The 25,963-nt window shown below is 44.8% G+C and overlaps 1 protein-coding gene across 1 annotated transcript in view; it reads right to left on the bottom strand.

Annotated features, from left to right (window-relative positions):
* The window catches only part of bcl11ba (BCL11 transcription factor B a), a 36,028-nt gene extending 15,493 nt beyond the window's left edge, over positions 1–20,535 (bottom strand). The window contains exons 1-2 of the mRNA XM_085441409.1: positions 19,722–20,535; positions 11,886–12,377 (exon numbers count right to left, since the gene is read on the bottom strand). Coding sequence (XP_085297535.1) covers positions 11,886–12,377; positions 19,722–19,776 — 547 coding nt within the window. The 5' untranslated portion in view covers positions 19,777–20,535. The remainder of the gene's footprint in view (positions 1–11,885; positions 12,378–19,721) is intronic.
* Positions 20,536–25,963: the final 5,428 nt, after the last annotated feature.

A 25,963-nucleotide genomic window follows, 5' to 3' on the forward strand; every position in this document is an offset into this window, starting at 1 on the left:
CGTTGCAGCCGGTTTAGGAAGTCCACACAGGTTAAGGCCACCTGTCACACGTTATCCACTGACCACCCACAGCTGAAAAAATCCCTCAGACACTGCAGTTTTCGTCAGTGGGGGTCAAATAGCATTTAGATGCCATAGTAGTGTGCTGTGGGGCAGGGGTAGCAAATGCATGGACAAGCCCTTTGACGATTAGACGGGGTGTGAGGGAACACCTGCCAAATTACAATGATCTCACATGCCTTTAATTTGCCAAACATTAAGTGGAGAAAAAGGGGGAATTTAAGGATCCTGCAGGATCACAAACACAGGAGTGCATATGAAGGTGATCCTAAAATTAACGATCCCAGTAACTCCGTGCACGAGAGAGATTTAAGTAACAAGGTGGGCTTTTATTTTGAAGTGCCAGTGCAGAAGGGCCAGAGAGAAACACTGAAGAAAAGATCTGCCTGTTTCTCATCAGAGGGCTGCTGCCAGTTATTGGCCTACAGCCAGCATTGTTTACTTGGCCGGCCCCCTCAGCCTCGCTCTAAACACCAAATTATCCCAACAATTGGTAATTTTAGTCGAACCCACAGGTAAGAAAGGCCGCTCCTACGGGGGAGATGCTCACATGTGCTCTTGCTGCCTAAATAACAACAAATATTTATGAATGCATTACTCGCGTTCCTGTGAAACGGGACGCGGGCTGTTTTCTCCGAAGAAAAACTCCACGTTATTGATTTATTTACAGATTTATTTATTTTTTAAGGAGCATGAGAGATGGCAGCAGCCGAGATTCTCTCCTCCAGCCCTCTTTTTGTTATCTGTGATGTTGCTCAGAGAAATCAATAGAACAACTGTAGCTAGCAAGCTTTGTTTATCCTTTCCTCTAAGTGAATAATTCAGGGGTGTCAGCAGGGGTGAGGCAAAGCTTTGATACAAACGAAAGGGTTTGCTGTTTCTGGGAGGGGGAACTCTAACTCTCTCTTTGTCCCCCCAAAAGTCTGGAGGAGATGAGACACTGAGAGCAGCTAAAGGGTCCAAAGACTGCGAGAGACCACCGCTCTGATTCTGCAGCACTAGAACGTCCCTCACACAAAATAAGTGAGTGTGAGCACTGAAGGCTGAAACACTGGACGGTGTAAGAACAACACAACAAAGGAGAACGTGTTACTGTGGCAGAGGAGCTGCACTAACTGGTTTTAAGGGTTTTACAGGATTTTAAAAAACACAAAGGGAGAAAAGAAAACGCTCTAAAGCTTCTGTTGTGAACTTTCTTTGGCAGTTTTAAAGGAGTGATGCAAAAGTGATGCTAGAAGCTTGAGCTGGTTTATATTTGGGGAATTTTAGGCATACTGGTCAAACTGGCTGCAGCTGAGGAGGAAGAGCAGTTGGAAGGTTGTTGGTTTGATGCCTGCCCACATGACAAACGTCCTCTGTGGTTCATCCGTCAGTGTGAGTGAGTGAATGAAGCATGTTGTACAAAGGGCCAAACAGCCCGTTTAGCATTTTAGCCTCACAGCTCTTCTGTCTCTGTTTGGAAACACAAGTGCAAATTCATTTAAAGGAGTAGATCCAGGTTTAGGTCACCAGAAGATCTCAGCCTGAACCTCAAGCTGTAGTTGTAGCTTTTAAGAAATACTTCACCTATCCACAAATGCATTTTTCCATATTTCCAAAGTGTAGGTCAGGGTTACCCCCTAACCTCAGAGAGTTACAGGAAAATGCAGCAGCCACACAACAGAACAGCAGCTCTTTAGTTTCTGTCATAAAACACAGGAAAGGTTTAAATTGCTTGGATTATGTGTCCTACCTCCTCATGTAAAGCCAAGGCAGTAAGTATGTGAAACCGGAGAGATTTAAAGCCTTCTAAACAAGGGGATCATCATGTATTTGTCAGGCTATGTCACCCTCAGCTCTGCACACACACACACCTACATGCACACACAATGAGGCAGCAAACATTTCCAGCAAAGTGGCTAAACCTCAGCGTCCCACCTTCGCCACGGATGCACAAAAGTCCTCGCTCGCTTGTAATTGAGGTTTAAATCTTTTGCTAACATCCTTCCATCCCTCACTCTTCACCAAACATGGACTGCACCAACACAGGGCCCCTAATCCTTCCCAGTTTAACCAAGTGAGAAATTAGCTTTTGTTAAGTGGTGATTTGGCCAGTGTTAAATGCCGACAGGCTATTGTAGAGAAGAGGGGCGGTCATGAGTCTCCCTCAAACTCAGCAAAACACTTGGATAATCCCATCGTGTCCGTGCGGCTGGACTGGGAATGCTGCTGCCTGCTAGTGAGCAGTGACAGTGCTGGCAAATTATTTTTAGTCGAGAGCTACGCCTCTCCCTGTTTGGTGTAAAAAGGTTTGAAGCATCACTGGGCTGCTGTATATGTTACCTGTCTTTGAGGTGTTGTGTCTGCTTTGCAGCGTGCACATGCTTCCCCGATCCTCCAAAGCCCTCTTGTGCTACCATCCGACTTCACAAAATCAAATCTTGGATGCAGAGTTGCAGCAAAAACCAGCAGTGTCAACGTGACACAGGTGGAGATTCAGATCCTCAAAGCTGGTGAGATAAAGTAGGTTGTTGTGGTGGTGCAGACAAGACAAAGCACGGTGCTGTCTGTGAGACACAGCAGAGACATCCCTTGGTCTCAGTCCGAGCAAAGTTGAGCAGTTAATTCAGAGAAGTCTGGGATTACGGGTGTTATGACAAAGCTGGGAGGCATATCCAAACACCAAATATGAATAATAATAAAGTTCTGTTAGACTAAACTGACGCTGACTAGCTTGCTAGTTTCCTATGACCAGCGTCAGCCCAGATGACTCTGCACGTTTCAGGCAGGCATATGCTTTACAAATGCAAAAATGCGTCTTTGCTTCACCTTTGTTGCTGCAAATTAGATGCAAAAATCCAGTGTCTCATGCTAACGACAAGTTCTTTTATTTATTTCAGCCCAAGTGGAGTTTCCTGTACAAAGTGCGCTTGTGTGGAACACTTTCCAGATACCAGAAATAGAGCTTGACAAATAGGTGAGTGTGGAATTCTAGTGCTATTCTTTCTATTTTTACAGGGATGCACTTCCTCTCTACAAGTGCATGAATCCCAGCACACTTATCCCACTTTGCTGTATTTAAATTTTAATTACGGCTCCAGCATTGAAGTGATTCTCGTATATTTCAGGCTTGCAAAATTTGAAAGCATTGTCTGCATATTTCGATGTTGCAAAGGCTAAATATATTTTATGGTACTGAACACATAGCATTGAACATGCAAAGAAAACACAAGCATCCACGTGACATTAATATGTTTCACGCTGCTGTGAACTCTTTATGAACCTGGCAGTTTTATCTGCGAGCCCTCTGCAGTGCGCCCTCGTGCACTCATGACTAAAGACTGGTCCTTTACCAGCACTGTGACAGTTTCTTAACACAGATCAGTCACAATGTTGGAAAATTACAGATAAATAATTGTGACCGGTGTCACTGAACCTTCCTACACTTCAACTTAACACAAAGTTGATACTGACAGCAAAATTACTGCTGCTGTAATAATACGATAATAATCGGCTGCGTTTGACACGACTACAGAGGTTATGTGTTTATAAAATTGCACACACACACACACACACACACACACACACACAGACACACACACACACACACACACACACACACACACACACAGACACAGACACACAGACACACAGACACACACAGACACACAGACACACACACACACACACACACACAGACACACACACAGACACACACACACAGACACACACACACAGACACACACACAGACACACACAGACACACACACACACACACACAGACACACACAGACACACACACACACACACACAGACACACACACACACACACACACAGACACACACACACACACACACACACACACACAGACACACACAGACACACACACACACACACACACAGACATACACACACACACACACACACACACACACACACATATTGCAACGACAGAGAATGCCACTGTATCCCTTCCTTGAGGGGCTCGGTGCTCAAATGTCATCAGTCAGTGAACGCACACGCACGTATAGCTTTGCGTCCCGTCATTGTCACCTCCACAAAGCCTTCCAGTCCACCTCCTTCTATTCACGTCTCTTCACAGACTACCTGTCTGACAACAGCTCAGGCACACAACAGGAAACAAAATGATACCAAGTGCTTTATCGCCACCCGATCTGATCTGCCATTGTCAAAGAGGCCAACACGCCATAAGAGAGACTCTCCCATTAACTGAGGGCTTATTCACTGAGAAACCAAGACTTTGCACAGACGATCGGTTCTGTGTAAAGTGATCCTCACAGCTCTGACGACACGTGCAGTGACTGGTCAGCATGTCCTCACCTGTTACCTGCCACAGTTTTCACAGTAACCTCCTATATTTAAAAGTGAAGTACTGTTATTATGTGATAATATTATGAGTAACTGTATGGTTGTATGTCATTGTGAACATGGAATGAGAGCCCTCACTGTCCACTATAGGAGCATGACTGTGGCCTTCAGCCTTGTGTGAATTGATCTTGTGTCACTCGCACACTGTCAGAGCTGTGACGCACCAAGAGGACATTTCACATATTTGTGTTTTTCAGAAAGACCACACATGATTTCAGATTTCAGGACTTGTGCGCTCAATAAAAAACCTAAACAGTGTTTGACATGGAGACTCCTAAAAAGTCAAATCTTTTTTAGTAAAGCATCCAGCCTGCGGGTCGACACTAACAGGGTCCGGCTTTAATTTGTTGTTGTGTTCGAAGGAATAATGGAAAACATAACGTTTCTCTTCTTGCAGTTTTGCTTGATTTTTGAAGCAGAACATGATGCTTACATTAAAAGCTCAATATGAAAAGCAAAGATGCAAAAAAAATAAATGAATGCCTGAAATGGAGCAGGACTACGAAGAAACTGTAACTGTGAGGTTTGTTGAACCTGAGCAGGTCTGTGGGGAATTCAAATAAGCCAAGAAAGCTTCTAAAATCAGCCTTCGTTCACTTATGAAGATGCTGCTTTACACAGCTGCATTTCTGCAGCTATGAAACAAGCCAAAGAAAAGAGCTGACATCACATCTGTGTCGTCGTTACAGCCTCGACAGACCCGGTCACCCAGGAAAGCTGAGGCCGTGCCGTGGCTTTATTACAGGTAGAGTTTTATCACAATTATATTTACAGATAAAATGAGAAACTGCAAATCAAATTACATCACATATAAAAAAGCATCAAGTCCTGATCAAACCCAGCACAGTCTGAGGAGTCTGCTGTTTGAAATGTAGAACCCAGAGTAAACAATAGACTCACAAATGGCTGCCTGCCAGGCTCTGTGTGCGTGTGTGTGTGTGTGTGTGTGTGTGTGTGTGTGTGTGTGTGTGTGTGTTGTACAGTAGTAGGAGAGGATTTTACTGGAAAGCTCTTTTCACTAAGATTAAAAAAAAGAAAAAAGTTATAAGCGGAAAGAGAAATGGTGCCCGAAAAGCAAACCGCACCAATCTGCCGTCTATTCTGCTTTGATAAAGCCCCAAACACAGCCGAACGCTCCACCTTCATCATCTCCACATCCCTTCAGCCTCACTTACACACAGATACAGAGCGCCTCCTCCACCAATCTCATCACAGGCGCCAGGACATCAATTTTTGCAAGTCGCCCAAAATTACCATGCATGAATGCAAAAAAGGCTGATCAGGAGTAATTAACATGGCTTCATATGCAAATTTTATTAATGCAGAACTACAAAGTCATTATGCAAATGAAGGTTTTGCCGAGCCTCTTGACAAATACTCCAGCCATCTCAGCCGGGATGGATGACAAGTCTGCTCGCTCGGTTTAGACTGCAGGGATGCCTGTGTGTTTAAGTCTAGTTAGCGGATTACCACTGGTTAGTGCTGGTGGCTACCTGTGTGTGTGTGTGTGTGTGTGTGTGTGTGTGTGTGTGTGTGTGTGTGTGTGTGTGTGTGTGTGTGTATAAACTGTGTGATTAGGGAAGTGGCTAATGGCTAGCAGCAGAGTAATGAACCTGAGATCCAGGGAATGGGGGGTGGGTGGGGGTATGAATATGCATGATGCATACTGGCTTTGATGATTAAAGAAAATTTTAATATTTAAATGAGTGCATGCAAAGTGATTAACAGCAGAGCGAGGCGACATGGCAAAACTCGCAAAAAGGGATTTTGAGCAGGCAGAGACGTACGAGGTGCTCCGTTAACGATAAATATGCTCTTTCTTCCTCCGTCTGCAGGTCTGTCCGTCTCACACAGTGTCCACCAGAGTTTCTTTACAAGAAGTGGATTTGATGCTTCAAAGAGAAACACGAGCAAGCTTAAGGTTCAGCAGGGCCCATGCAGGCTTCAGTTCCTTAAACGCGGTGAGTCCGGCTGCACGCTGCTTCATCTGGATTCTTATTGGTCTGTTGTCCAAAACGGGACAAATTCAGTGAGACTCAGAGCGCCGGCACGACTCGGTCATCGTTGGCTCTTTTAGTGTTTTCACGCTGCTTTCGTGTCCATTACGGCCACTTTGAGGTAGCAGCACTGTTTACACCCAACCAGCTGTCAGTCAAAATAAGGAAAATGTAATGTTTAAAAAGGATTTTAACATCATTCACGATGATACTAACGTTTGAATATGACGAGCATCCCCACACTACACCATGTTCACTGCACAGCTTTGAATCCCACTGAGACCCATAATGATGTCACTCAGAGCTTGTTGGATAGCATGAATTGTGGGTGTTTGGAGGGTTTTAGCACCGTATGAGTTCCCTGTTAGCATGCAGCATCCAAAGGTCAGTGAGCTATGAGTACGGCTAGCTGCTTGACAGTCGCATTGGTTTGTCTATTAATGTTAAACAGAGTGTGTTGTTTGACGTGTGTGTGCCAGTGTTGATGCTATTTCCAAATTTATGCAAGGACAAAAAAAATATGAAGAAGTTTATCATGAAACTTCCACCCGTCTTGTGTGGATGTTTCAGGGTGGAAGCTTTAAGTGAAACTGACTGTTGTGTGACCCGTCCACAGCGGACCTCCTCACCCACTCACACTCACAGCCCGGCTACAATCTTCTATCATGGAAATGAGTCATAATCAGTGATGGCCGGCACTGTGTGACTCATTAAACGCACTTTCTTTACTTCTTCAGTTGTGTGATTCCACACCTCTCTGAGCCTATTAGAGATGCGTCAGGCCTGTGCGATGTGAAAACAGCCGCATTTACGTACACAAACCCGAACTAGCCAAAGCACACACACACACACACACAGTGGGCAGGAGAGGCAGAACGAGAGTGAGGGAGAGAGCGAGCAGCACAAACCAGAGTGATTACCACTTCAAAAAGGCCGTCGCTCCATCCGAGAGGCCTCCCAGCTTTATTGAAACAATGTGAAAAAACAAGAGCAGCAGGGACCGCAATGCCTCTAAAGTACAGGCTGCTATATCAAACACACACACACACACACACACACACACACACACACACACACACACACACACTGCACCGTGGCTCTTTGTTAAGTCTTTGTACAGTTTCATTTGGAAGATAAATAAGCATATGGTAAATATTTTAGGGACATGCCACTGTGCTCAGTCATTATTTATTGAAGATGTGTGTGTGTGTGTGTGTGTGTGTGTGTGTGTGTGTGTGTGTGTGTGTGTGTGTGTGTGTGTGTGTGTGTGTCCATGTGAAGAATATTTATATGAGATTCAAACACAGACAAACACTCCTAAAATGTGTTTTTTCAATATGTGAAAAATTGCACATCCCCATTGGAAACAAAGTGCATTAATTATTCTGTTTTCTTAATCTGTGTGTGTGTGTGTGTGTGTGTGTGTGTGTGTGTGTGTGTGTGTGTGTGTGTGTGTGTGTGTGTGTGTGTGTGTCCACTCCAACTGGACTTGGTTAAATGTCTGAATTAAGCTCGAGCTAACGAGGCTTCCGGCCCGGCGCTGTCGGGTGCTAAACACTCATCAGTGATAAGTGTACGCAGCATGGCGGCTGAGCGCCTCATAGTAAAAATGACTTCTGTCAGTGCAGCACCTCTGTGAAGCCGCCAAGAGACCTCACGCCTGGTCACCTGGGAAAGCCTGGAGGGCTTTGGACGTCAGGGTTGCAAGTTAAAATCCTAAAGCCTCCTGCAAGCCGAGGTATCCTGTCAGCGTGCACCTGCTTACACAGCGCTGACAAAAGGTTGGTTCAGCTGTTCGAATGCATCTCTGCTGACGTACGAAAACTCGGCCCGGTTAGTTATCTAATGCCTTTGTTAGAACGCTGGGCTTATTGTGGTTTGGGGTGTTTGTGCTTGATGTTTTTGAATATTCACTCCTTGTGAGGAAGGTTTAGATGATGCTTCCTCCGAGCTGTGTCTGTTTGTCTGTCTGGAAGGAAGCCGTGTGTGACGAGAGCAGAGAGAGCAAAAAGTACGCTTTCAAATTTCTCTGCATGATGGTTTTACGTCACCATCACAGCACATCCAGTCTTTAACTGCAAGGCATGATGGTGATTCTCCTCATGGTTATAAAATCAGACAGGATGAAGCTTCAGGCTGAAGTAATGTAGAAATCTACATGAACTCAAAAATGAGAGAAGATTTGTGTCATTTAAGCAAAAACAAAAACGATTTTTTTAATTCTTTAAATCGGAGGAACGGCTTTTTTCTAAGTCTGAGTGAGTTTCAGCTACAGACAGAGGAGAGATGGGTGTGACCGGAAAACTCTTATTCATTCACATCGTGGTAAAAACCAACTGCACGTTTTCCTTTTGATCAGCCTTTCCAAACTGAATCAGGAGGTTTTTAAACAGGGCTTCTTGTGGGGAAAAAACAATAGCTGAAACAGAACAACACTGTGTATACAAACTAAAGCCGCTGTTCGTAATCCTTCAGCACAATAGCAGCGACGTGTTTCACAGCCTGAATGGAAAAGCTAGGTGCTCTGTTATTTCTCTGCTACCTGACAGACGGAGAGAGGAAAAGGAAAAACCCAGCAGCTCTCGCACAGCACAAACACTTCTTCTAATTTAGGGGTTAAAAGAAACTTGGCATGATGCTCATACACGTGTGCACACGTGTGCGTGTTCCATTTCACATGGAGGACAAATGAAAGTGTAAAAGCTTAACAATAAACGAGTAGTTTGACCTGCTGGGAGCCAATTACAAAGAAGTGTCGTCCGTCATGTCCCCGATCGCTTTCCCCATCTCTCTCGCCTCCCTCCCTGTGCTTCTGTCCCTCCCTCTTTCACCAGGTAATGAAAGGTGCTAAAAACATACGCTGAAGAAAAAGCCGCCCTGAGTTACAAAGAGAAAATTCCACCTGCCGCATTTCAATCCCCCAGTAATGACGAGAGGGGCTGAGAGCGCGCTCTCCAAATTAAACTCCAGCTTGATTAATAAATTGTTCTGTCTCCTGCTCGTGTTAATAAGGTGCTCGTTGGACATATTTCATGTGGAAACACCGTGGGTAATTTTCAAACATAAAATGTTATTGGAGCAATATAGTTTACAGTTGCTGCAGTGCACGTCCAATTGAGTCGCTAATACGTTTTTGCTTTTAATGTGAAAATTATTGCAGTTTCTGCTATAAAAAATATTGTGCAATTATATTTTCCAGTCTTCCAACGCAGCGCACGTGGGGTTGATTTCATGGGAGGATGGCAGTTCGATACATTGCACACATTTAAACACAGGGTGGATATATATTTATGCACATAAATGTAATAATGCCGAGCCATGGCCAGTGCCACTCAATTAGCAGACATGCCTGAGCACAGCTCTGCACACGCTCGGGGACTGCGCTCCAGCTTTTTGCACCCCACAATTCAGACAGTTGCATTAAATGCAAAGCTGGAGCGTCGCTCCACGAGCTTCACGAGTGCAGGCAGCTGTGCTGTCCACAGCAGCAATGCACAGCTGCCCGGCAGAGCTGTAACAGCCTGGTAAAATATTGATGAAGTTCAGGCCCAGACACAGTGTTTACAATGCAGGCGAAACCGCCGTCCCGCTCACTGAGAGGCTCACCTGTGAGCCTCCTCACCTGACTTTAGGCCAACACATTCATTCATGTTTCCATCCAAATGTCATAACCGTGTTACACATACATGACGTGATGTCAGTGGCGTTATAGCAAACAGCCCAACCCTGTGTGATAGTGACACGTCCTCTGACATCGTTCATGTGCTGATGTCTAATCTACCACTTGTGACGACATTTCTTAATCAAGTTCATTTCAAAATAAAAATAAAATAAAATCATTTCCAAGCTTTCAGAGCTGTTTCAGTCAGGTGAGCCGGCACTAAAACCTCCCTAAACGTTGCATTTGTATTTGTCTTCTGTTTTAGCTCCGTTCATGAAGCGTTTAAGCTGATTCCACTAATCAGCTCGCTTCATATGTAGGTCTACATATAGGTGGTGAGATTATTGAGGAATGTGTAGGTTCACAGGAAATCAGTCTTTCATTATTTATTCATTCTGAATAATGCATGAAGACAGTAGCGATGCTAACCATGCTGCCTGTGCTAACAGACTGTTGGTCTGCAGGCCGAGCCTGCGATCCTCAAACTGACCTCTAGAAGAGCACGACAGGGTTATTGTCACAGGCTTCTTTACGAGTGTCTTGACTGGTTTGAGCGATAACTGCTGGTCCCACACACACACACACACACACACACACAGATGCTAAACTGCCTCTTTACTTCGCTGAATGGGGATGAAACTAGCCTCGTTTTAATCCCTCTTCCTGTCTTTTCCCACTTTTTCTTCTCCTCTCGTGCTGTTTTTTTCTGCCTGTGCTTATTTGAATTTTAATGAGCTTTTCACCTTTTTAAGCAGATGGCTTAGACTGGATTTCTCCATGAAAGTCGGGGTGAGTCTCTCTGTCATGTTTTGCTCAATTTGTTTCAACCGAGTCCTTGAGAGGGTTTAGAGATTTGCCTCCCTAATTTGCCTGTCTCACCCCTCTTCCTCGTCTGTCCCTCTGCTGTCCATGTCCTCTAATAAAATGAACGCCTCTCTTCCTCTGCTGAACGAGAGGACGCCATCACACAAACTAAAACAGGGATATATTTAGACTGATGAAAAAACTGCTGGTTTGTTACTACCTAAAGGTTTTTCTTTGGAATTAAATAGTTCAGCATTTCGGGAAAACTAATCATTACCTATAACACATCTGGATAACAATGACAGTTTATTCCAGGTTCTGGCAGGCCACAAACTCAAGCTTATCCCAGCAGCTGATTTCAGTGCCAGACCACATCAGCTGATAAATGAAAAGCTGTTGTCAGAGGGGCCTCGTGTCCATGTGTGTGCATTGTGAACACGAGCTGATTCAGATGAAATGAGCTTGAACTTTCTGAGTCGGAGGGACCAGCCTGGGACGAACCTGCTCACACCTCCAAAGGTCACAGATGCTACATATGCGACAAAGAAGAAGCAAAAGTTGTGGTTGGTTTTTGTGGGAGGATTTGAGCTTTTCCCCTTTCTTAAAGAAACCAAACCTCAACCTGAATCTGGCAACATGCTGACGAGTCTGCACAGCAACGTTGTTCAGCAGAAAGTGAACATACGGTGCTCTCAAAAATGCTCCATTCCTGATGGTTTCTCTTTTTGCACATTAGTTTCACTTAAATTCTGTTTAAATCATCCAAAAATGTTCATGTTAGCCAAAGAAAACCTGAGTTTTTAAACTGTGCTTTCAATTATTCATGAAAATGATCTATTTACACCTACCTGGCCTGCCCTTATGTGAAAAAGCAACAAACGCAGCTGAAGCTGAACTGACTTCATGAATTTAATTACACATAAAAGTGACATTTGTGTATTTGTGCTCAGAAAGAAGAGGCTTTAGTGTGTTTCCCTGCGTACGTCACGTCTACCTGAGAGCATGTTTTCCTGCTTCGGGCAAATTCCTTTGGTTGGTGTCTTCTCTCCTCTCTCACCTCGTTCCCCTCTTCCTCCCACCTCTTCCTCCTCTGGTGTCACCTGGATGCCGACCTCTACTGGCTCCAACACCTTTCTTAGCTCCACCCTCTGCGCGTAGTGATGAAGGCTCTGCAGAGTTGGACTGTCTCCTTGTCCTCCTCCTCCTCGGTCGTTCATCTTGTCATAACAGCCGTTGGCCAGCAGCGGTGTTTGGCACTGCTTCTTCTTGTGCTCAATGAAGAGGAGTATGTCGCCCAACGGGAAAGTCATCTGGCACTGGCCGCAAGTGAGCAGGTCGTGGTCAGAGTGGAGGCCAGGCGGCAGCGTGTGAGCCAAGCTGGGGTCCAAAGGATGGGGACGTAGGCCAAGTGGATTGGAGGGCAGGGTGAGTGGGTTGGAGGGTAGGGATTCGGAGAGCAAAGCGCCATCTGGATGCTCCGCCTCCGCTGCACGAGAAACAAAACAGAGGAGACACGTCAGAGTTAACCTGGGTGTATGTTCGCTCATCGCCTGCTGAAATCTATACATGACGCAAACGTGTAATTAGGTTACCACGTGTCTGAGCGACACACTTAAAGAGCTGCTCGTACAGCGCTGCGGTGACGACAACACAGAACGATCAGAGTCGTGACCAACGACCTGTTAGACCAGGCGGCACTCACTTAACATAAGGCTTAATGTGTGGTGGCTCCGACACAACAGTGCAGCTTCATACGTGTGCAGTCACGCCTCCATCACGCTTCGAAGCTTTTTCAAGACATCTAAAAGTCCAAGAAGGTGAATTTTCAGCCACCATCTCAAACACACCACAAACTATATATTTTAGAATTGTTCAATCTCAAACACAAAGTACACAATATACACCGCATACTGCTGCAGTGCACACACACTTTTATTTAGCCTCGCACCTGTGAGGAAGGAAGGAAAATGGGAATTCAGCAAAATTGTAAGTGAGAAGCTCTACACTAACTAGATCGAACCCCGGGTTGTGTCCACGTCTTTGCATGTATGAGAGTTCAGTTGAAACTCGTCATTTCTGAGAATGTGCTTGTTTAGTATGTGGTTATGACCCAAAGTGGGTCGCCGTACACGTTAGGAGTTATTACATGGTCTCAATTAAGACACACGTATTAGTCGTAAGCAGGGTTTTTTCAGTGTTTGTGAGTGAGCAGATGGGCTTTGGGCAGGGTTCTGAACGTTGCTGTGAAACAGCAGTAGGACAGCACATGTGTGGTGTTTGCAGAGGCCAACAGCTTCACCAGCGAGCGAGCTTTGTAAGTGAGGGCTGTCTCCAAAAGGAGCGAGAAGGTCTGAACGAGGCTGGAGGAACAACTGACCCTCTGAGGTAAAACGGGAATGCTGACGATGACGAAGAGCAAACGCATCACCATCACCTCTCTCTGTCTCTAATACAAGATGATGGATTAGCAGCAGGCTGGCTGTTTGTCTCAGCCTCCACATTAGAAATGCAAACAGATTTGGGATGTCAAACGTGGATGAAGGCTCCAGATGGAACACCCCACCCCTCTACGCCACCGTATACCTGTTTTAGGTCTGCTGTTAAACATTCAAAGACCATATTGTACTTGTATCGCATACAACACAGTACAAACATTCATCTGCACTGCAGTGTATGTGCTGCACTCATTATATGTTAGAGGATATCAGTCTGTGTGTGTGTGCGTGTGTGTGTGTGTGTGTGTGTGTGTGTGTGTGCGTGTGTGTGTGTGTGTGTGCGTGTGCGTGTGCGTGTGCGTGTGTGTGTGTGTGTGCGTGTGTGTGTGTGTGTGTGTGCGTGTGTGTGTGCGTGTGTGTGTGTGTGTGTGTGTGTGTGTGTGTGCGTGTGTGTGTGTGTGTGTGTGTGTGTGTGTGTGTGTGTGTGTGTGCGTGTGTGTGTGTGCGTGTGGCCTGCAGGCTGCAGCCATCTGTCCTGTACAGTGGTAGCATGTTTCCCAGTACTAAACATTAGAGAGAATAAAACCAGTGAGCTGACCTGGAACAAATCCAATCTACATGTACGGTGACCCCCCCCCCCCCCCCCCCCCCCCCCACCACCAATGCAAATCTCACCTCACATTAGAATTATGACTGATAGGGTTTTTTAAAGAGCTGGTCTAAAGTCTGCATCAGTTTAACGAGGCTTGGGTGAGTCGGGTAAGAGCGATACGTAGATATGACAGGCAGCATATCAATACTATAACATAGCAGAAGGTTTGACCAGAGAGTTTTGTGTTAGCTGTGCGCTGAATAGATGAATTTATTTCATTGTTCTTCTGCTAAATGTCAGCTGTGCGTTAACAAGACCCTAACCTACACAAATCACCAGCGACCCGACGGATCTGAAGAAGGATTTGGGAATTCGGTGTTTGTAGGTTCTCTTAGTTTTGAATTCAGAGCAAATGTTTTCCCTCAGCAGGTGATCATCTCTGGGGTTGGTTCCCTCCGTCTCACCACCTTTCACCACACGTGTGCTGTAAATCCATGGAAATCTCTCACACGTATCCTTCACACAAACGGGAGCACATTGCTGGCCACATGCCCATCAAATATTTGTTTCCGCCTCTCCTCCAGAGCTGTTTTCATGATTTTACTTTTATGTGCCGCCACACTTAGGCTGATGGGAAAAGCACCAAAATTGCTCCCAGAACCAGAAAGATTCTGCCAGTTGAGACCAGTGATAATGGTGTGTGCGCGCGGGTCTCGACTTAAATGATGAAAACTCGACTTGGCTTCTGTGTTTTTTACCATTACCGCGTACACACACACACACTCTCTCTCTTAAATCAAGATATAATGTTTGTGGCTGAGACTGCACATCACACTCACACAGAGTAACACACTCCCTCACGGCACGCACTCAAAGCTGACGGCGGCTCGCTTACACGTCGACTGATAAACTGTTTATTTACCCGCACCGTCACTGTGTACTGTTACACACGTGTACACGCTGCTGCACGCACACTTTATTTATCTAAAATTATGAGCTTTTTATTGTTTTGCAAGAACGACTTTTCTTTGCGAAGAGCCGAGGCTGGTCCTGGACGTGACTCGTACGTGACGGACCGTAGATGTCGGTGATAGCAGACGAGTGAAGACTCAAAGTGATGAAAATAATCTGCCACCGCAGAGACTGTCAACATTAAGATGTGCCCTCAGAACACTTTCGTCTAAACAGGAAGTGGCTTTCCGTACAAAGTCAGTGTTGAGATACAGTTTTTAAAACTTCACAGTCGCGTTTGGGACGTATATTTATTGTACGTGGCGACTAAAAGTTGTTTCATTTATTTGTAGATAATCCAGCTTCTTGTTCTTTTTATAAAAAATACATTTTCAACATTTATTGCAACATTTTAAACTCGATACTTCTGCTGTAAACATGTCGCTTTGTTTGCAGGTGTTAAAGGAAGCAACCGGTATCACGTCCCCCCCGGTTTCAATCTTCACTCACTTCCTGTCACCTCTCTTCTTCTACCTATGAGACTGAAAATGCCTCAGAAATGTTTGGCTTTAGTTTCCTTTTAGCTGAAACTTCAAAGAATCATTTTCAGTGTTTAGGCGATTAAAATATGCGAGGACGCAGTTTTACTCACAACCTGTTTTCAAAGTCAGTCGAGTTTGAAATAAACATCAATTTAAGGTAATTCAAAGTAACTCCTGTGTGCTGGGTGAGGTTTGGGTGACCACGTCGAGCCAATCAGGAGCGCGCTGCTGCCAAACGCACAAAGGATTGTAATGGTGTATTTGAGTCCACCGCCACAGCAGCGACAGCGAGTTACAGAGAGATGCGAGCAGAGCCACCTGCCCAGGAGGTGCTGCAGCGGAAAACAAGTGCTACTCACAAACACGCAGAGCAGCTGTGTCACTGGCTCATCTGCCGAAGAGCATAACTGAGTGTGAGGTGGACTTCAACATCCAGCTTTCACCTCTGTCAGGTGAAGACAGTGACTAATGCTTTTTGTTTGTTTGTTTAATTCTTTTTTTTTGCAACATGCAAAAAAGGCTCATTTTCAGAATCAGCACATGCAGTCATTTTAATACTACAATTATTCTTTTACTCATTTAAATTTAAATGTTCCAAATAGACCAAAATACACAGAAATAAAAACAATCAAATAAACTTATATTTGCAGATTTCTAATGAAAAACGAAATATTATGAAATGTGTTTTAAAACAAAGTGCACGTTTGTCTGCAGAGCAAGAACACACAGGACAAAAATACATGCAGAAATATTTACACACAGGAATTTACTACAACTTTAAAATGTGGCTCCAGTCATACGCAATGACACACACACACACACACACACACACACACATGAAATGTGTCAGTCACTCATTGCTGTGAATCGACATGTATGCTCTAAATAAGAAGTGCCACAGAGAGGCAGACAGTCGAGTGTGCAGCTGTTGACAGTTAAGAGAGGTGAATGTGGTCTTTCAGCGCTGATGTCATCTGATTAACACGCACACACACACACACACACACACACACACACTCAGAGCACATTTCCACTTCTCTCATTGGCAGAGCACTGTGGCTCTGACAGCCTGAGAGCTCCCCCTAGCAGGAAGAGGCGCAGAAACAGAGAGAAGACAGACAGCTTACAAAGGTATGCAGGATATGTTGGAGTGTGTGTGTGTGTGTGTGTGTGTGTGTGTGTGTGTGTGTGTGTGTGTGTGTGTGTGTGTGTGTGTGTGTGTGTGTGTGTGTTATGTAGTGGTGTGAAACTGCGTGCACGTTAAATGAGTTCAGGCATGCTTTGGGGCAAACTTGCTGCATTCATCCGCTCACACACTCCACCTTTAAGGTTACATTTATATTTGTTCACATAAATGTTTAAATGTTTTCTAATTTCCAGCAACAATAAAAAGCTCTTAAATCATAATTTACAGGGAAGGAAAATTGTGGGAAATTTAAGGAAACACACATTTTATTTTTAACCACTAAAAAATGTGGTTGATGGTTTAAAACCCGGCAGCTGCGTAAATTACGTCTCTTTAGAAAAAACACACCACATCACCACGGACATTATTTATGTCAGTTTACAGTCGCCGTGGAAATAACATGATGAAATGTTTTTTTTGTTTGTTGTTGTTGTTTACCCTTTAAGTCGGGAGACGTTTCTGAAAATAATGAGCATTAAACTATTTGGATTTTCATTACGTATCGTTCACAAACGTGACCCTGAATGAGCCACAGTGAAGCAGTGCATTTTCATTTGTGCTATTTGAACCACACCTCACCCAGAGAACGCTTAAAAGAAGGAGATGTTGACTTCTTTCTTCCCCTCTCTCTAACAAAGACATAGCCCCAGCAGGGTGCGTGGCTATTTGACAAGCCGAAAGGAAACATGCATCTCAAGTGGGCAAGTGCAATTTACACACAGCCCTCTGTGTGTGTGTGTGTGTGTGTGTGTGTGTGTGTGTGAGAGAGACTACAATGGCAGCTCTCGTCCTGTTTGTGTCTTTTCATGCTTAAATCAGCCTCTCAGAGCAAAGCCAGGCTTATTTGGAGTGAATGAGAAGCAGGAGGCACCTTCAGGTGTAAACTGTCTGCTGCTGCTACAAGAAAAAAAAATGCCCCCAAATCTGTGAGACAAACACAACAATATAAAGTCCTACTGATGAAGCTCCTGCCCCTGAGGGAATAGTTGCACCAAATTCCGCTCTGGGTGGCTTCTTGTTTGATTTTACTGTTATAGGGAAGCGCTGGGTTTGGTGCATATTTAGTGTAGATGTAGACGATAAACATGCAAGTGGTTCTTCCGTGTTCAGTGAGGGCAATGATCAGCTGATCAGCTCCAAACTGTGATCGCTTGTTGATTTAATCAACTGGGAAAAGGAAAGAATTTTTAAAACTGTGTGAATGATCTGCGATCAGAATCAGGAAGATTTGCAGGAAACTGGGAGCGTCGGAATGCACTTTGTGACGCCAAAGTGCACAAAATCTACCTCGGTGTTCCTGGCTCTTCCTGCATATATACTAAGAAGCAACTCTTCTTCTAAAGTGCACAGCTATTGTGTTGTGGTGTGTGTCGTGTTGCAAAATCCAAATTATAAATCCACGGCACGGAGAGCCAGGTCAGAGGGATTTTATCACCTGACAGCTCCGGAAGAATTCTTTGAAAATTTTGGCACGAGTGGAGGATTCACTCACGTGTGTTCATATGCATATGTGTGTGTGTCTGTTGACGTCTACGCTCACATAAATAAATGCATGTGTGTGTGTAAATCATAAATTACAGGATGTGCAGAAGCATGTTTCGTTGCTCATTTATTAACCTCCACCTTCATATTTCTTGTCTATCCGTCTGCTCTGAGCAGCAAAGGCTGATATCAGCCCCATTAGAAACTGGGCCTGCACCAGTGCTACCTCTGTCTGCTGCTAATGTGAGGGCACATTTTTAATCTAACTCAGTGACTTCAGGTGTTGGTCTCTGTTTGGGCCGACACCACGATGGCCTCGCAGCAAACAGATGCCTGTGTGGCCTCAAACCCCTGCATGCACTCAGGCTGAGAGCTAAATGTTACACACACTGAGGTGAACACTGATACACTGTAGTGTAAGTTGATCTGATCTGGCAGCCTTCACACAAGAGAAGTCTCCCCAAATAACCTGCAGCCGGAGCACAGAGGTGAGTAAAGTACCAAACATACAGATCGTAAAAAATAAAAAGAAATAAAACCACTGTGAAGATTTACTGTTGGTCTTCGTTTAAGTCCATCAACAAAACTGATCTGAGGCCAGAAAATATTATTTGACGCTGAGAAGTTTAGTGGCAAAGTGATCCTGTCATTGGAAATTAATTTGAGTAATTAAGACGTTAAATGTGTCGCATAAGTTTGTTTAAAAATAAATCAATAATAAGCTAAGAGGTGTTGGAAATTAACCTTCTGTGGAATTATCTCCGAGACGCCGTCACTCACTGTGTTCCGCTTTAAGGCGCCGTGAGGGAAACCCTGAAACCCTTTTTCTTTCTTTCTTTTTTGCAGACCGATTAAATAATCCAAACCTGGCATTAATATTACAGCCACGGGAGGAATGAGCTTTGCATGCGTGCGGCAGAAAACAGCATGAGAGCGATGGGCCAATTAAACAGACGAACAGGACGGACTGGAAACTATAACGTGCAAAATTCAGAAGACGGCGATAAAAGAAAAGAGACGTGAAACGGAGCCGCTTTAAAATGTGCGCGAGGAAATAAAATTACGATTTTTTTTTTTTGACAACCCTGTTTGTTGAAAACGTGTAAAGTTCTCCGACGCTTCAGCGTGAAGGATCCACGCTGTCTTCATGAAAAAGAAATTAGCAGAATTAGCTCGAACGCATTTTTTCTAACATGAGGTGCGTTGTTTGTTTTTTTAACCTTTGTTTAATGTGTTCCGGGGAGCGCGTGAAGCTGAAAAACATTACAAATAAAGTGTAATTATCCGCGCAGTGATCACGCTGCTCGCCCCTCGTTTCAAACAAGAGGTGGAAGAATAAAGTTTGAAAAAAGTACAATTTCTCCACGAGCGATTTTTACAGTAAAAGTCCGACGCGGCTGTGGACGTTTTTTTACTCTAAATTCACTGTAATTATTTATAGAGAGTAAAAATCAAATAAACGCAAAATAAAGCGTTTATCTGATTTTGTCCGTAAACTGGGAGAGAGGAGAGGATGGCCTCGGGGAAGCAAACTTTCTGTTCCAGCTCTGAAAATATTCATTTTATCACCTGGAAAAAGTACTTCAATAAATCAGCTCCTCTGCACAGTCACGCGTGAAAAAGTGAACGTGTCAACACTTACGCGTTATTTCTCTCTGGGACAGGTGCTGCGGATTCCCCTGCTTGCGTCGGGACATCGCCCTGGCATTTACACTGGCATCGCCCGGAGAGCGGCGCTGGAAGGGTCGGCTCTCCTTCTCCTCCTCCTCTTCCCGCTCCGGCTCCTATAACCGACCAATCCGCCCACAAACAGCCTGCTTGTCGGCCCCCCGAGCTGACCACTAGACGCTGGGCCGAATCTCGCCCTGGAGGTGATCTCTTCAGCGGGCAGTGGCTCCTGCGTTCCGCGGTGGCCGGCCGTGGCGCAGCGCCGGGCGCTCGTGCGGAGTTTGGTGCCAATGTGTCTGTGCGCCTCCTTTCTTCGATCTGAGGTGAGGGAGGGGGTCGCTGTTCTCTCCGTCGCTTTTACACCATCTGTCAGCGGCGAGCCGAGAGAGGAGCGGAGAGTGAAGGATGGAGAGACGGAAGGGGGCGAGAGGTCACCTCCTGATGGTCAGTGTCTACCTGTGTCCACTATCCGGCCACGCCGGACACTGCCCGCTCCTGCGCGGTGGAGTGCGTAAAAAAGGAATCCAGTTTTCTTCCCGGCACTTCTCGAAATGTGGCCAAGTGGCTGGCACTTCTACTGCACTGACAGCAGCGGCCGGGCGGGTGAGACTTTAACTGTTCGAGTCAAAGCGAAGCCACTGTGTTTGCTCTCTGTGAGTCCCGCATCCCCTGGACTGTGCGTGCGGCTCTGAGCGGCTCTGTGTGGCTCTCTGGCTTCTACGATGGGAGAAAACTCAAGTTCAAGTGCGGACGTGACGTTCAGTCTGCGGTGAGAAGGGAAAGTGGAGACTGAAGAGCACTGGGGGCGACTAGTGGTAGCTTTCACACACACACACACACACACACACACACACACACACACACACACACACACACACACACACACACACACACACACACACGTGGGTCTGTGGTGCGCACGGCAGCAGTGGTCAGAGTCGCTCAGGTAATCTCCGCCAATTAAGCCTCACTGCCGCATTTATTTCTGTTAAAGAGTGACCCGAGGGGCTTCCGTGCCGGCTGTCCACATGATGCTGGACTCTTTGCGCTCACATTTAAAATCCACGCACTTCCATAATGTCTCAACGTTACGCTACTTCACTTTGTCGGATCCACTTGTCCTAAATTCACATTTTTATTTGACCAAATTTGGTGACAAGTGCATAAGGTGACTTTTACCGCATCAGAGGCCTTCCTGCTAACTGTACAGCTCTTCTCTCCTTTCAACGTGCACGTGTGCAAAAACAAAAGTACTCCTTAAATATTTTCTGATGCGCACCCTTCCTCAGCAGACCGCCTGAAATGTCATTTCACATTTATTTCACTCCGACTTGGAGTCAGATCAGTGCGTCGCTGTGGCCTAAATTTACCCACAAACGTATCGATCACACGCACATGTTTGACGCGTTTTTCATTCACATCCAAATTAGTTAATAATAACCCGCGTGGGTAGCTTCTAGTTTGTAAATACACGCCTCATTCTGTCGGAACTGTTTGATGGCATTACAGCATTAATCAGTTATGTAAGCGATATGAACGTGGGGATTTAATTCAGGCGCTCAGAACGAGACTTTCAAAAATTGGGCAGGTTTGTGACCTCACGGTGACTTCAGTGCCAAACTGGAGGAAAGAAACAATGATGGTGAGGATTTAAGAGGATTTCAAGTGAACAATAGTTTGATGTCATTTGATAATTTAGAGAAGAATTTATAGAAACTGATTATTATCTTGTTGTTGTTATTTAAAAAAATACAGTTAGATGAAAAGTGTGTGTGTGTGTGTTTTAGTTTCCAGGCTGATGACAGATAAACGGTTTGCTGCAGCACCCACTGTTAAACAGAGAGGTAGGCTGTGATTTCCACACGTCGTCGGTGGGAGAGGATACGAGGATACGAAAAGAGGAACAAGTAAAATTTGGAGAAACCTGGAGGTGAATGTGTGTAAACGGTGTCAGTCTTCCTGAGGAAACACCACCTGACAAAAACTATCAGTGTTATTATTATTGTTGTAGTTTTAAAGCTGAGGCCATTCAGCTGAGAATCCTTCATCCTGCAAACACATTCCCCCAACTTGGGTCTCAGTCTCTCCTAAGCCTCACAGTAGGAATGGTCGTGGCGAAGGCCTCGGGGTTCCTTTTATTCCTCCCTCCTCGCCTGTAGCCTGTAGCTTGTTCCCGAGCCAGGTGTTGTCAGTACCACATATTTCAGCGAGAATGCCTCTCCCCATCTATTTGGACTTTTTCCCTCGTCTGTCCCTCTTCTTCTCTTTCTCAAATATATCTTCACGGGGCTCATCTCGACTGCGGCTCGGGCTGTCTCCCAACCAGCCTCTGCTTATTTCACCAGTATACTGTAGGAGGACATAAACAGATTTCCCATGCTCATTTACGAGAAAAAGAAGAAGATGGCAGGTTTGTCCAAATGTCTTTGTCGCACACACAACAGAACACCCACTTTCATTTGGGAGGGATACGTGCAGCACTTTGTCACAATAACAGGCGACAGAGAGCATTATGTTGAAATGTAAATCATTGTCAGTTTTAAGGCACCACTCGGTGCCAGCGCCTTTTTTTTTTTTTAAATGAAGATGTGTGCTTAAAGCTGCTTTAAGCACCTCGTACATGTAGGAGCAGAAAAGAAGAAGACGCCGTCTGCATTGTCGCTCAAATTCAGTCCACACGTGCACACAAACTTCAGAGATGCCTTTGGTTCTCAGGTTTCTGCTCGGAAAAGCCTGCGAGTAATAAATCTGCTCTAATTGCAGGTTTAAGAAGCCGTGTTGACTTTTTAGGCCATTTTTTGTCATCATCAAAAGCAGTGAAATACTCACTGTTTTGGAATCATGAGCACCTTCAGCATGAAGTGACACTCCAGGCCAACATCACGATCTAGATGTGCCTCCTTGTCCTTGCAACCTGATTGGCTCATTAGTCAGATGGGCGACAGGTGCATCGTTCCACTTTCTTATTGGACATTTTTGGAAAGCGATTTCTCACTTAAAGGCCATCAGTGTGAGTTATGGCGAATGGCTCCTGGCATCCTGCTTTTGCCCTTCCTTCATTTGCATATATATATGAGGCTGTTTGTTTTTATGTTAATGCTAAATAAGCCCCCACCCCACCCCCATCCTCTCAACCGCTCCTCCTATCGCCCATCACCTCGGTTGGGTGGTTAAATTTTAATTAGAGGGACATGGAGATGTCCTTTAGAGTTTTAAGATCACTTTGCCAACAACTGTTCGCTGCTAATATTGATGTTGATCTGTTCAGATGCTGGCTGGCAGATAAAGCAGAGAGAAACAATGTGAGATCGAACATGGAGAGCTCACTGAGAGAAGCCAATCAGAAGCTTCTATACTAAAGCTAGATACGCCCAGTAAATGCTGTTTTTTTTATCATGGAGTTATAAGCACAATAAGCACACACTTCTATGAGATTTGGTAAAAAGCTCCAATGAAGCCTTTAAAAAGAACAATCACACAAAGATTTCACTTCTCGGTGACCTGTTTAGGTGATCGTTAGTTTGGTCTCTTTATATTCCTTTTTTAAATTTAGAAACCTTTTGAATCTCCACGTGGAGAACTGTAAAGTGAAATGTTCATGTCTCTAACATCTTCTAGCTTTTGACGTTGTGCTTGTGCAGCCTAACCCTGAGCCTGAACTACTTCTACATGTTACAAGAGGTTAAATTCTACATTTATTTATTGTTGATTTGAGACAGATCAATGCTAAAGACACACATTAACTGCACTTCATATTTATAACATCCAGTGTATCAAAGAGCAGCTGACCTATCCAGTGTTAACAGCAGCTTTTTCCATTTTTTAAAATCCATTCGTTGGTGATGAAAAGCAGATTAGAAGTGCTGGTGATGAGCTCCGCTCTCGCTCCCTCACAGCTCAGCACGATGACCCTTTGAGCTCAGACCAGCAATGCAACACCACCCTCTATTGGTTATCCACTGCCACATGCAAACCACAAGCCCCTCTGTGGCACTGGGAATGTGTTCCTGTGTGCGTGTGCAGACAGCAGACTCTTTTGTTCTTGCTGTCTGAGCCTGTTTGAAAGTGTTATTGAACATGTGTTCTGTGGCTCTGCCTTCATATATATTGCACTATACCTACTTGGATTCACGCCCTCTTTGGGTGTTGCCTTGGTTTATTCTAACGGTGCTGAGCGAGCCTCGTTATTATTGCTTCAGAATGGAGTGCTAAGTGAATAAAGCTCGACTCTGATCGTCTCTGCATGGGCTGAGGAGCGAGTGTTTGAGGGCTCGCGGAGGAGCGCTAAAGGCCTTAAGCACAATTACCAATATCAAAGTTGAAATTATTCCGTTTAAAGAGAAAATGCTAATGATGGATTTATTTAGAGCAAGTTAGCGCCGCTGAACTCTCATTACGAGTGCGCACGTTTTCACACAAACGTGCGCACTCACACTTCAAGACCTATTTTCTCTCTTTTATTCTTCCCTCCTCTCTTTTCAGAGAGGTTTATTTTCAGAATCATTAATTCCAGCACAATTATGGCAGTGGTTAATGTATATGTTTGTCATTATTCATTCTCATATAATGAGGCGGCAAGAGAGGAAACAAGAAAAAGGATGTGCTCTCAGCCCGACATGTTCTGTCCTAATAGGTTTGCCTTCAATTAGAATCTATTTGAGTGGACCAGCCCACTTAGGCTGTATACACTGAGTCAAACCTGGAGCTATACACACACAATGTTACACTAAACAGATTATTTTGGGGGTGAAACAATGAATTAACCAAATCCAAGTCCTACGCCTAACCATAGATGGCCGGGTGGTGTGCTGATGGATGAGGCTGAACTGGCGAATTTCATCACAGAAACATCTCAGAAAAAGAAACGACTGTCATAACTGTTATTTTAAATATGAGCTCCGAGTTTCATAATGTGCACATATAACTGACAGAAATGTGTTTAATCTGTGTCTTTGTTTCTCCAGTCATCCAAATACTTTGCTCTCTGCATCAGCCTCAAACAGCTTCTAAAACAGCAGTTCAGCCAAATCTCTTCAAGCAGAAGGAAAGTGTGCATTTTCAGGGACTTTGGTGGTTTTAATAACTTTTTGGGGCAACAGAATGTCAAACGGTAAATTCTCAGAAGTAGGGGTTCAATAAAAGTCTGTTTCTATCTCTACATGAATAATTACTTAACCTTACGATAACTATGTGCACCGCAGCCCAGTCTTTATGGGCCCGAAGCCTTAAAATGACATGTTCTCTGGTCTCTTATAGGTGGATGTAAAGGGTATAAAGTGGAAGGAAGTCATACACACACTATAAAGTCAAAGCACCATCTTGCTCTTGGCTTTTGATGTTAGCAGCAGTGAAGCAACAGCTAACAGTAACACAAGTCTGTCATTTGTGAAGCTCAAATGTGCATGTAAATCGTGGCCGAGCCCTCCGGCGGAGAACACTGTGTTGTATATTGAGGCTAATTGAGATCTAAAGCAGGCTGTCCACCTAGACCACTTCAGGACCTCTGAAACCAAAGCCATTCAGCCGCTTTTCACCAGCCACCATTCACCAGCTGTTGGACCAAACGTGATTGTTTGTCTGCAGAAAAATGGCTAAATCAGGTTTGTTTGGCAGCCAGTTGACAGGCCTACTTCCACAAGAGTCTCTAGAGAAAGATGGGAGACAAAGCAAACAAATGAGTGAGGGAATGCACACACAGACACACACACACACAAACCTTGGCATCGGATAGAGGCTCCCTGCATTGCCAAAGCTTTGTATTCACCACAATTAGCTCCATTCTCAGACGTTTCTCCTATACCCAGCACTGCTGAGCCAAGTCCCTGCTTTTGTGTTGGAGAACCTCTCGTGTCCTTTTCCTTCTCCAGTGCTGACATGACTTTTGCCTGTGTGACCCACACTCTGCCCTGATGTGGACAAAAAAGAACAATGCGTTGAACATTGAAAGCCAAACCACGCAGGTCTTCTTCCATTTTTAAAAAGACAGTGAAAACAGGCCGTCATAGTGTGAGGCTAGCTCAGCATATAAAGATGCAGAATCTGTGACAGACTGAAACAAGGAAAGCAGCACAGGTTTAGCGCTTGCAGCCCAAACACTGCAGGACTTTGGAGTTCAGTTAGAAAACATAATAAGATGTAATGACTCAAGTTTGTCAGGGTGAAAACGTGCAGATATACACAGCAGTCAGTCTTCTTCAGCATCAAGTCAGGGTGTGA

This window comes from Copadichromis virginalis, linkage group LG19 (assembly GCF_057382275.1).
Source record: "Copadichromis virginalis isolate Kocher_CV1m ecotype Utaka linkage group LG19, C_Virginalis_male_GT1.1, whole genome shotgun sequence".
Lineage (NCBI taxonomy): Eukaryota > Metazoa > Chordata > Actinopteri > Cichliformes > Cichlidae > Copadichromis > Copadichromis virginalis.